The sequence below is a fragment of the Triticum dicoccoides genome, chromosome 6A (genome assembly GCF_002162155.2).
Source record: "Triticum dicoccoides isolate Atlit2015 ecotype Zavitan chromosome 6A, WEW_v2.0, whole genome shotgun sequence".
In the NCBI taxonomy this organism is placed as follows: Eukaryota; Viridiplantae; Streptophyta; class Magnoliopsida; order Poales; family Poaceae; genus Triticum; species Triticum dicoccoides.
The window spans coordinates 399,506,391-399,519,175 of NC_041390.1; the positions used below are offsets into that span (position 1 = coordinate 399,506,391).

Below are 12,785 nucleotides of genomic sequence, written 5' to 3' on the forward strand. Positions count from 1 at the left end.
CCTCGCATTTCCTTCCTCCCGCCGCCGCCAGCGAGCGCCGCCGGGCCTCGGCCGCGTGGTGCTGGCGGTGACGGGCCTGCCCTTCCCCGCGCACAGCCCCCCATGCCCGGCCGGTGGGGGCTGGCGGCGGTGCTCCTCGGCCGGCGTCGGTGTGGCCCGTCGGCGGTGATGCCGCGTGCCATGGTGGTGCTCGACGCGGCGGTGCGGCCGTTTGCCGTGGGACGACGCGGTGGCGCTGGTGGCTGGCGGCGCCCGCCCAGCCCAAATTTGGCCCCATCTGGGTTTGGGTGGGCCGGTGGCTCGGTGTTCCGCGGCGTCATTTCCTGGTGATGGCATGGTGGCGGCGGGCTTGGGTGGTGCGGACTTCGTCGGTCGACGAGTTGCAGCGTCACGACAGGATTGTCCGGGTCCAAGTGGACCCGGCCGGGCCGTCGAGGCCCGGCAAGTCCTCGTTGCCGCGTCCGGCCGGCTCCGCTGCGCCGGTGGAGAGTGTCCCCTCCCCCCGTCTGAGTTGTGCTCGCTCCCGTGGCCGGGTCTCTTTGCCCGAGCTAGGCCTCGTGTTGGCAACTCCAGTGAGGCGGCGGGGGTGTCCGGTAACCGTGGTGGCACAGGCTGGTGGGCGGCTGTTGTGGTGGTGCATCTCGAAGTGCCTCGGGTGATGGTGGTGGTTCTGGATCGGGAGAAATCCTTGTCGGCTTGTCCGGCACCAACGCGGTGACGCTTGCGGGCACCATTGGACCTTCCTGAGGGGCGTCGGATATATCCCTTCCCCACCATCCCTCGCGTACCGGGGGAAACCCTAGAACTTGATCGGGCAACAGCGGCGGCGTCGTCGCATTCCTTCTTGAAGGTGTTGCTTGGTGCGAGGCGCTTCGAGATGCTGGGAGCGCGGTGGCACTTCGTCGGAGGGTGCAGCGGTTGCCGGTCTTCCTTTCGTCGTTGATCTGCCGGTGTCGGCATTCATTTCTCTTTCATTTTTTTTTGTTTTCTTTTGGGCTTATCTGTGCTGCGGCCCCAGCGTGCTGGATGTATCGGAGGTTTGCTTTATAATATAAAGCGGGGGAAACCCCTTTTTCTCAATCATCCGAGAACCACAACATGGGCAGAGAGGAGATCAACACAAAACACATACTCACAACTCCATCGTGGGGTTCTTTTAGAACCCTAAACAACAACCACTAGGGGTCTTTACTTGCTTTACGTGTGACTCCGACCAAGAAGCCGAGATCTACGACTTGGTGTCAAAGCTTCGTCAATTTGTCATGCTAGTAGATAAAAAGAGTAAATACGAGAAAATGGAAATCAAAAAGTGCAAAAAAAATACTAACCTAGTAGCCAACCTTATAAGCAACTCTATTATATGAGTGACTAAGTATGTTGGCTATGAATGACACGCCGGTCTTATACAGCCAATTGTTGGGTATATTATTTACTAGAAGTTACCCCATACTTTTGTTGTATGAATGTTTTGCAATATATACCAATGAGATTTGATTGTATTTTTCTTTTGCAGGAATCATAGAGCTTTATTCAATCATTTCCAGCTCCAACGCGATCAGCCAACAGGTTGTCACGAGGAAATTAGGAGGAGAGTTCATCCAGCAATCAGTCACACTCAGTGTGCTTGCATGTTTCGCACACAGGTGAGCTGAATTGTTGGCTGAACAACAAATAGTATCTCTACTACTTAAAAAGAACATAAGGCTCCCGTTTCACCTGTCTTCGCACCATCCCTTCATCCAACCTTCCCCATGTATTACTTACTTTCTAAACAAATTCCACTTTAATTTATTTACCAAACTTCTAATCAAAATACAAGGTAAATCAGGAGCAGAATTTGATGAACATTTATTTACACAGTCGTATACTATGGGCAGGTAAATCACTTTCGATCAAAATATAAGGTAAATCACGAACAAAATTTGATCAACATTTATTAACACAATCGCATATTATGGACAGATAAATTACAAGCAAACGTACTAGAATATTTATATCCCGTCGTAACGCACGGGCATTGTTCTATGAGAACTAAAATTAAAAATACATATGATTTATTGCGTATTATTATTGTATAGTTCTAAAATATCTATTTAATAATAAATAGCATAATAGAATAAAAAATCCTCATGCATTTTTGCATGTTGACATGGGTTTTTTCCTATGCATGATTACATATTGCGATGGACTTTTCTCGATGCATGTTGTATTCCAAGGTGACATACTATACTTGCATGTATGAGAAAAATAGGTTAGTGGATAAGCTATTTAGATGTACTACTACTTCCGTTTCTAAATATAAATCTTTTCAGAGATTTCAATAGGGATTACATACAGACACATAGACATATTTTAAAGTAGATTCACTTATTTTGCTCCGTATGTACTTCACATTGAAATCTCTAAAAAGACTTGTATTTAGGTACGGAGGACAACAAGATTAGCATTGCTCTCAGGGCTAACAACAAGGCCCTAGATTTCAGCCTCTTCTAGTACACCCGGGCTGGTTTGCTTGGTTACCATCTACTCCCTCCGTTCCAAATTACTCGTCGCAGAAATGGATGTATCTAGAACTAAAATACATCTAAATACATCCATACCTGCGACAAGTAATTTGAAACAAAGGGAGTAAGACGAAACCAGCATTCTTTAGTACATATTTGCCGAGCAGAAAACCAAGTGAATTTGATATCTGCCCTGGGATGAGCAACCCAGATGCTTCAGTTCTTTACGTCAGGGTCGGATACTCTACTACAGAGGAAATAGATAACCGAAATATATATACACAGGTAACATACTTTGCCGTGCAATAGACGAGACAAAGATCCATCGTTCTCTTAAGATAAACCATTTGATCCCATCGCTTCCAAGTCTCCAAAATCCAAAATGAATACTTCCAAGTCTCCAATCTTCACCCGTTCTGCAGTTTTCTTGTCAGCGTTGCTGCAGTGAACAAAGCTTCTTTCTCAAACTGTGAAATCTGAATGTTCCTGCAAAACGGTATACAGAAATTAAATGCATAGGGAACTTAGTGAATTTGTTGGCAGATCCGTACTGATAGTCTGATATGGCTGCCCGACATGCAGCGAGAGTACCATCTGACACTCATCTCCTGAGTCCTGACAGCTTTAGAATCATGGTGGCCGCTACGATAATAAACACAACAAAATACTCACGTGTTGATTTTTCTCAGATTCTGGAAAGCCAACACAAACTTGCAAGATATCTCGAGAAGAGACGCTCCCATCATTTTTGCTGCATCATTAGCTTCGCTAGAATCACCATCAACGGATAGGCAGACCTGAAAGGTTTTATGATTGTCAAAATTATAACCCAAGATGTAGATTGCTGTAAATGGAAGAATATCAGAACAGCAGAAGAACATCAGGGTGGGAACATGGATGACAGAGATCTACAATGCCGCCTGTTCAAGTTTCTTAATAACAATAGTATTACGCTCTTCAATTAAACAAAGAGAAAAAGAATATGCTCTAGACAGTATCAAGCTAGCGGCAAATAATGGATGAATGATGCGTTTATGCTCTCAACCTGAATGACAGATAATCAGGCAATATACAGTACAATGCAAAGATGGCCATACATTTTTGTGAAAGTATTAGCACACAAAAGCTAGAGTTAAAGACACATACGCTTACTGCCTATCTACCAAGGAGTATCACCTTAGAAACTATATTCTGGAGACGTGTATGCGTCTATATTATTCCATGTCACTATTTCTAGGGTCAAAACATACATTTCTGGGGTCAAATCAAATATCTAGTCGCCTCTGTCCAAAATCTAGACAAAAAAATCTTTCATAGAAAATAAGGAGCAGGCACTTAATGCCCTAACCTGGTATGCATGTGCTAAGAGAAGCTGAGCAACTTCTGGACACATCATCTTAACCATGGCCTTTGCGCTTGCTTCTGATGAAAACATACTCAGAGCGCTTTCCACTGTCAAATCTTGTTGAGAATTATCTGACCTCCGAGTACGGACTGCAGACTATGAGCAACAAAAAAGGTGGCAATAGCATCCATGATTTTGCTTTGATCACAAAATGAACTTATGTGAAAGCTCTCAGGTAGAAGAGACAACGAGGACAATACACCAATTAGCATGTCAATATTAACATTTAATAATGATCTCTCTAGTCATTTTAACTCCATGCACACAGAAAACTGAGTTCATAAATAATACGTTAGTTTGTGCTATACATCTGCACCTGTTAGTTGGCATTTTGATGTCTATCTCTCAAAAATGCTACTACAAATAAGAGTTCCATGTGTGTGGGAAAAGTTGCCTATAAAAACCAAACAGTAGTACTTGACATCCTTTTCTAATTGACATCTAAACTGTAGTACTTGTAACTTCTATCAACGTGTCCAAAAAACAATTGTTAGTACAGGTCAGTAACACTCCTAAGATTCTTGTTTAGAGGACAAATAATCCAATCATGCTAGACTTTCAAATAACATAGGAAAGAGCAAAAGATCTGTAAAATGGTACGCCTCCGATTCATAATAAGTATCGCGGTTTTGAACCAAGGTTGAACTAATATTAGTTCAAAACTGCAACACTTATAATCGATCGGAGGGGGTACCATATGCATGGTTGAGAGTGGAGCTAAACATGCATGCAGCCTAGGAAACAGGGTAATGGACGTCACTGGTTGATAAGAGATGGAGGCAGGGAAGAGAAGCGCTTTGTGTCATTCTAAATGAAACTCACAATGGAATATTCCCCGGGAGTGTTATTTACCACAAAGTTTGCTCTTGTGATGTCTATTTAGCATAAAGTTTACTATTGTGGTGTCATTTTAAAGTCAAGTGTGTTTGAGATGATCTAAGTGCTGTGGATAAGCCTGCAAATGATAGCCTAAGCTTTGAGAACCAATATTGCTGTTTCAGCATTGGAATTCATTTTCGTTGTGGCCAAATTCAAGGTGATTCTGTCTGTCAGATTAAACTTGTAGAATTTTTTAAATGATGTTCCATTTATTTCAGAACTCAGTTTGAAATTATAGGTACATATTCAAGTCCTATGTACTCCCTCCGTTCCAAAATAGATGACTCAACTTTATACTAACTTTAGCACAAAGTTGGGTCATCTATTTTGGAACGGAGGGAGTAATTAATAAAACAAACCAGTCCAGATAATGCCAATGAAGACATGATGGGGGTGGAACATTTGGAGAGCCTATCTAAGAGGCAAGAAAATTTGTATCAACTGGAGAGCAACAGTTGATACCAACATTTGATACAACAATTGTCACACTTCTGCTGTATATACTGAAACACCAATCACTGTCTCCAAAGGGGCATTTCTTTAGTTGCACAGAAGGCATTTGCATGCTAAGAATCAGGTGATTATAAAGTAAATTTAGAATACCTTAACTTGATATCTTGAGAAGTACAGCAGGATAATCTGCAATTTCCACTTCCACTCCGTGAAGGCCTGTTGCGGTTGATAAACAAAGTCATTAATTTACTATCAAAGTGGAGTACCAGGAAAATGAGCAGCAAATAGAAACAAAATTATGCGTACAGGTTCCGGTATCTAAATAGCTTTGATCTCTTTGTTTTCATTGCCAAAAAAGATCATATAGCATTCATCGGATAAGAGTTTAAGGTGCAAGTTTTCGTATCTAAATGGCACCAGATATCTAACTTGTGTCCAAACAGTTATTAAACACTTGAGGTACCCATCAGCGATGGACCAAACTCCGAAGTCCGCACTTCACCAAAAAAAGAAGCTGGTAAACTAAGCCATGTGCCTAATCATTGGCAAACAGTTTAGTTGCCAAGTAGTTTTCTAAATAGCTATCTATCACCGCTACGCATGGAGTTCCGCTAATACAGCTATGGCAGCTATTGCACCCAATAGTGGTGCTGTTTCTATTAGTGTATAGCCAGCTACAGCACAGCTATTCCATATAAATGACCCAAAATAAAAGAGACAAGTTTCAGTTTCAACCGTACAGCTGCCCCGGAACACCCTTTTACCTGTAAAACCACATGAAGACCCAAAACACTAACATAGTAGCTGCTTAACCATCATAGGTCTTGGTTTGATTGCTTTACAAGACGTAAAAGTTAGGAATTTGGAAAGTACAATCATGGGTATTACTAAGACATTCTTGTGCAAGTTTGAGTACTACTCATGAAGCAAAGCAATCAAAGTAGTCAGTAATATGCATATCAGATCTCTACTGAGACCTTAACTCTAGTCAGTCACCTTTAGCTGATTTGTATAGATTCGGTGGAATTTAAAACGGGGGCTCTCAAAAATAACACGACCAATGTTAGGGTAACTTGTAATCCCATGAAGCAAACCCTCACTGCCTCAACCCCTTCCCAAACCATTGGCCGTTCTCCCACCTCACCAAACCCTCATCACTGCCGGCTCTCTTCTATCCGTTCGGTTCCATGGCTAGTCATTGGTAGTCTTGACGGTGCTGGACAGGCTGGAGACGGTCCTTGAAGGCGTCGTGGTTGGAGTGGCTGCATTGGCCATTCTCCACACCAGGTTCATTTGCCCCTGGTCAACCTGATGCTCATGCAACTGGAGGTCGGTCGTCGCTAGGGACTAGTTGCTGCTGCCTCTGAAATTGACAATTAAGGTGATCACAGCTCGCAGTCCCCGCGTCGCTCCCGCAGGGGCGACTTGGGCGGCGCTAAACCTAGTCCACCGCCGGCCGCCCCTCCCTCTCTCCTCTCCCTCACTGCCATCGGAGGGGGTCGCTGGAACGCCGCGCGGCCGTTGGGGAAGATGGCGGTGAGGGTCCTATCCGCCCTGCCGCGCACGGGGGACTTGGAACCGAGGCGGCCCTTGGCCGGCGGTTGTTGCAAGTGCTGGCCGCCCCCCTTGGCCGCACAGGCGGCAAGATGGCGGCGGGTGGTGCCTGCGGGGCGTGGTGGCCTCGGGGGCACCCATCCCGGATCTGACGCCGTCCCAATCCAAGCCTCACGATCTGGTCTCCGGCTGCCCTTGGTCGTCGGTGCCGCGTCTGAGGAAAGGATGGGGAAGTGCGGAGCCCAGAGAAATCCAAGGCCGGATCTTCCGGCCACGACGACGGCGACGCGTGCAGGCGCCGTCCCCTACATATAGGCGCCGTCAAGGTTCTCCATTCCGCCTCTGCCTCCCTCCTTTGCTCGTGTACCGGGGTGAAAACCCAAATCCCTCTGGATTGGGCGGCAGCGACGCTCGCGGCGTCGTCATCTTCATGGAGGTGTCGCCTTCGGTGAGCATGGGAAGGTGGTGGGCTCGTCTTGGTTGGGTGGCGTTTAGCGGCAGTCCCAATTGGGATGTTCCAGGGGAAACCCTAGATCTAGGTCTACCGGATCGGACGATGATGACGCCTGCGGTGTCGTTCGCCCTCCTGGGGGCATCGTTTTGGAGCAACCACTGGCTAGAGGGGACAAGAGGACGAGCGATGTTACATCTACCGCATGGCTGGCGGCGGATCTTGGTGGCATGGCGCCGTGGAGTTTCGGCGACGGTCGCGTGTGGATGGATACGTGGAGGGTGGTGGCGCTGTGTGGCGCCGTGGTGGCGTCGACGGCAGCCTGGCAATGGTGATGCGTCAGTGCTTGCTCTGGAGAGGGATCGGTGGAAGACGGTTGCGGTGATCTTTGAGAGTGCACTGGACCGGTGTGTGACCCAGTCCCGGTGTGTGGCTGGGCTGGGGCATCCGACTTTAGATGTTAGGGTTTGGTGCAATGTTTGTTTGGTACTCGGCCCGGATATTCAGCACACCTTCATCTAAGGGATAGGAATAGCAACAGGTGTTGCCTAGATGGTGGCTTCAGGCTTACTGATGTATTACTTTGTATGGTCTTTGTGGATAATTAATAAAATGGCTGCATGCATCGTCCAGATGCAGAGGCCGGGGGTATATCCTCCTTTTCCAAAAAAAAAGTTGTTGCTGCCTCCGTGATGCTTGTACAAGAGTTGCCGAGGTCATAGCCGGATGGTGCGGCGTTTTGGCTGTTGCTGCAAACTCCCATGGTGGATGACTGCTTCCCATGCCTTACAGATTATACTTGTAATTGACTAGGGTGTGGCCTGGTGAGGACGATTGTGCTTGAGGTCATGGATGGCCATCGGCACAAGTATTTTAGTGGTAGCAATCCTTAGGTCGTTTCAGGCTGCCTAGGTGGCTGTGTGTTTCCCTTTTTCTGGGTTGTGTCTTTTCTTTGGGTCATACCTTTCAAATGACATTGTAGAACATGCAGCTCTCCTGCATGATCTTGGAAAAAAGAACAGGAATCCCCCACCCATACAACAGGAACATCACACAGGGAATAGGAAAATTAATTATAGATGTGTAACAACGAAAGCTAATTTAACTGGCATTATGCTTGACTGTGCGGTTACTATAAAGCTACGGAGACATCTTATTCTTCTATCTCAACAACTATTACGCGGAAGCTTAAGGGTTGTGCACATTTCCTTTCCTGGGGAAAATCCAGCACATGTGCGGATTACTGATTGAAGAATTAACAGAACATTAGAGTACTACTAGATTTCAAGTAAAGTCAGCTATTCTAATTTAGTATGTGGTCTTTATTTCCTATCTTTAGCTGGCATCAAGCGAACTCATAACAAAGTGAAAATTGGTAAGCATTCAGACAAGCTTTACTAGGAACTTTGAGTGGGTTTACAATGAACCACCCATTCAGTTTCTCGTGCAAGTTCAACATTATGATAACATTAAGATATCCATGAAAAATGAGTAAGAGGCCAGAAGGATGCAGTGGTTTGCAGTTACCAAAAGAAATGGGGATAAGTAGATTGTGTTGTAAGTTAGCTCCTCTAGAATAACTTCCAGGATAGGATTCCTACAGAGAAGGAAATGGAATGTCAGGCACAATGGTTACATTCTTAAGAAAATGAAACTAAGAACCAAACCTGAGGCCATCAGCCCTTGAAGTCAGGCCCAATTTGTCTGCTTCTTTCCTAATCAAGTCAAGGTTTATAACCTACAAAAAAAACTGAAATAGTTAGCATCTGCACTTCACACAATCTGTGTATGATCAAAAACACTATGATATAGCTCACCATAATGAAAAGTTTTTTCACGGATATAAGCGCTTCTCTTTCAAACTCAAGCAATGAAAAGGTTAAGGAAGAATCTAAATCAGATGCTGATTTAGAAGATATGTCATCTTCAACTTCCCGCTGATGTTGGTTCAGAAGGGATATGCAGTTCTTGACAAACATTTTGAATACCAGTTTTCGCGATCCCTGTTAATGAATATTAGGGATTCCAAAAATGTCATAAAATAACGCAGACGTTGCAATACTTTCACGTAACTGTGACTATGTCAGTGGTAAAAAAAAATCTTCAACAAAATATGACGAGGCAAAGAAACAACAAACAAAGTTTTAGCCCAGAAAGCTAAGCTACTTTTTATAAATTACAGATGTAGGTAGGTCTTACCAGAAGCACGCTTAAAACAGATTCCCTGATAATCACCCAGTCTAATGACTCTGCAACAAAATCACAAGAATGTTTAAGAATATATTGTCTTATACACAGGAATGTAAAACAGTTAAGTTGACAGGCACTTTTACCTTTATATGCAATATGACGAGGTACAAAATCAGCCTCAAGTGTGAGAACGAGATATTGGAACAGCACCATGTTCTCTATATGCTAAATTACAGAACAGAACAAGCTTCAAATCTCAACAACAGACAAAGAAATGTATATTATAGATGCAAAGTTTCTATAGTACTGCCAAGGAATGCGATACCAGAACAGAAAAACTCAGAGTGTAACCCTTCCTAATTTGAGGTACACCCTCAGGTTATCTTTGTTGACAGTTGCATGGCGATCCCATGCACGTACGTGCTCACCCACGTACATGCACACGGATCTGCCCCCCACTGCGCACGTCGCCCACTCTCTCCTCTCTTCTCGAGCGCCATTGCGCCTCTGTACATTGTACCATATATATTGCTGCCTATGGAATGAGAGCACCTAAGGTGCATTTTCTCTCCGCATACTACTCTACATGGTATCAGTTACCAGCCTTCTCTAGACACCTACTTCCGCTGCCCTCTGCCCGCGGCCATGGCGCATCCTCCGCCACCGCCGCCGCCGCCTCCTCCTCCACCCCCGTCTACTCGCGGCGGTGCTCCGAGCCCGATCCGCACCATGCCCCTTCTCACACCCGATGCACTTGCCCAGGGTGCGCTACTCACTCGCCACGACACCGAGGCGAGCTCCTCCGCCGCACCGCCAAACCAATCGCCGCTCGCCGGTGTCTTCATCAACCAGCCCGTCCCCATCGTGCTCAGCCTCAACCTGGCGTACGCTCTTCGAAGTTCAGTTCCAGAAGTCCGGCGTCACCGACCACCTCACCGGCTCCCCGCGCCGCCCTGACGCCGCTTGGCTCCAGGACGACGCTCACGTCCTCTCCTGGCTCTACAATCGGGTGAGCCCGGAGATCTTCGGCCTGGTGCACCGGCGCGGCGCCACCGCCGCCGAAGTCTGGGACGCCATCTGCTCCATCTTCCTGGAGAACCGCGAGCACCAGCTTGTCCTGCTCGCCACCGAGTTTCGCCGCATCGACCAAGGCTCGTCCTCCATCCTTTCCTACTTCGCCCGCCTCAAGGACTGTGCTGACCGGCTGGCGGACCTCGGCGAACACGTCGGTGACCGCGACCAGGTCCTTAACATGATCCGTGGTCTCCATCCTCGCTTTCGCTATGATGTGCCCATCCTGACCATGCAGACACCCTTTCCCACCTTCCTGCGCTGCCGCGCCTTCCTCCTTCTGGAGGAGAGCCGCCAAGCTGACGAGGCCCCCCACGACATCGCGCTACACGCCGGGCGCGCCGCACAGAACCCAGGCGGGGGCAGCGACCACAACAACCGCTCCGGCGGGGGCGGCCGCGGCAGAGGAAAGGGCAGGGGCTCTGGCGGGGGCTTGACGTCTGCACCGCGCCCGCCAGCGCCTACTCCAGCGCCCTGGACGGGCATGGTCCACGCATGGCCCATGCCCTGGCGCCCCCATGCCCCCGGTGCGGGCATCCTCGAGCCCTGCCCCGGTGGTCCGACGCCTTTCGCCGGCGTCGCCGCACAGTACGGCGCAGCTCCCCCACCTGCATCGGCTCCCCCGACGCACTGGCAGATGGGTGCGGTCCCTCCGCATCCTATCTACGGCATCAACCACGGTGCGCCTGCCGCTGCCCCACAGTCGGCCTGAGATCAGGCCGCTCTTGTTCAGGCGCTCAACGCCATGAGCATGCAGCAAGGGCAGGCGCCGCCGAACTCCGGCGGGGACTGGGTGCTGGACTCTGGCGCGACCTCACACATGGCTTCCTCCTCTAGTATGCTCTCCTCATCTCGCCCTAGTTTCTCTCCTGATATCGTAGTTGGTGATGGATCAACCTTAGCAGTCACACACATCGGCCAACACACCATTCCCACTTCATCTTATCCTCTCTCTCTCTCTCCGCAACATTCTTATCCCTCCTCACTTAATCAAGAATCTCATTTCTGTTAAAGCCCTTGCACGCGATAACCCAGTTAATGTAGAATTTGATGACTGTGGTTTTTCTTTCAAGGATCGAAGAACGAAGGCGATGATCCTCCGCTCTGACTCGCCGGACGAGCTCTACCCACTCCACCCATCGCACCCGTCTCAAGCGCCCCACGCTTTCACTGCAGTCACCCGTGACACATGGCATCGTCGTCTCGGCCATCTTGGTGATGATGGTCTAGACTCCACTCTTCGCCGCGCCTCCATCACCGCTCCCCGCTCCGCCGGCGACGTCTGCACCGCTTGCCAACTAGGAAAAAGCCATCGTTTACCTTTTAGTTCTTCAGATCATGTCTCTTACTTTCCATTTCAGCTTATCCATTGTGATGTATGGACCTCGCCAGTACTTAGCTTGTCCGGTTTTCAGTACTACTTAGTCGTTGTCGATGATTACAATCATTTCATGTGGACGTTTCCCCTTAAACTGAAATCTGATGTGTTCCCCACATTGCGTGCGTTTGTTCACATGGTTTGCACTCACTTCAACCTTCCTGTACTCACCGTTCAAACCGATAACGGGCGTGAGTTTGAAAACTTCGCCGCCCGTCAGTTCTTCTCTTCGCTTGGTATAGTACTGCGCATGTCGTGCCCATACACATCACCACAAAATGGGCGCGCTGAACGTGCTCTCCGCACCCTTAATGACATCACACGATCCCTTCTCATCCATGCTTCCATGCCCTACTCCTACTGGGCCGAAGCACTCCAAACCGCCACCTTCCTGCTCAACCGCCGACCGTGTCGCCCGCGCCACCAGCACACGCCATTCTTCCTGTTGTACGGGGTACATCCCGACTACTCTGCCATGCGCGTATTTGGCTGCCGCTGCTTTCCCAACATCACGGCCACATCACCTCACAAACTGGCCCCCCGATCAGTCCCATGTGTTTTCCTTGGCTACTCCCAAGATCACAAGGGCTATCGATGCTTCAACCCTGCGACCGGCCGCGTCCTCATCTCTAGACATGTTGTGTTCGACGAGTCCAGCTTCCCTTTCCAACACAAACGCGCCACGCCTGACCAGGACTCCCACCCTGACCTAACCGAGCTCCTACCACCACTTCCCGTCCCACGCCGAGCCCGCACGAACCCCAGTGCGCAAAACCCTACGCCTCTCGTCGCCGCCCAAAACCCTACCACCCCTCCCATCGCCGGTTCCACATGCGATAACCCATCATCGCCGCTTCCACCCTCACCAACATCTGCACCCGCCTCGCCCACGACAGATCA

At 48.4% G+C, this 12,785-nt stretch overlaps 1 protein-coding gene across 1 annotated transcript in view; it reads right to left on the reverse strand.

Moving 5' to 3' along the window:
- Positions 1-2,387: 2,387 nt before the first annotated feature.
- Positions 2,388-12,785, reverse strand: part of LOC119317012 (negative regulator of systemic acquired resistance SNI1-like) — a 14,915-nt gene continuing 4,517 nt past the window's right edge. Inside the window, exons 4-12 of the mRNA XM_037591399.1 lie at positions 9,580-9,661; positions 9,446-9,495; positions 9,064-9,249; positions 8,914-8,984; positions 8,774-8,843; positions 5,392-5,457; positions 3,853-4,005; positions 3,177-3,301; positions 2,388-2,990 (exon numbers count right to left, since the gene is read on the reverse strand). Coding sequence (XP_037447296.1) covers positions 2,912-2,990; positions 3,177-3,301; positions 3,853-4,005; positions 5,392-5,457; positions 8,774-8,843; positions 8,914-8,984; positions 9,064-9,249; positions 9,446-9,495; positions 9,580-9,661 — 882 coding nt within the window. The 3' untranslated portion in view covers positions 2,388-2,911. The remainder of the gene's footprint in view (positions 2,991-3,176; positions 3,302-3,852; positions 4,006-5,391; positions 5,458-8,773; positions 8,844-8,913; positions 8,985-9,063; positions 9,250-9,445; positions 9,496-9,579; positions 9,662-12,785) is intronic.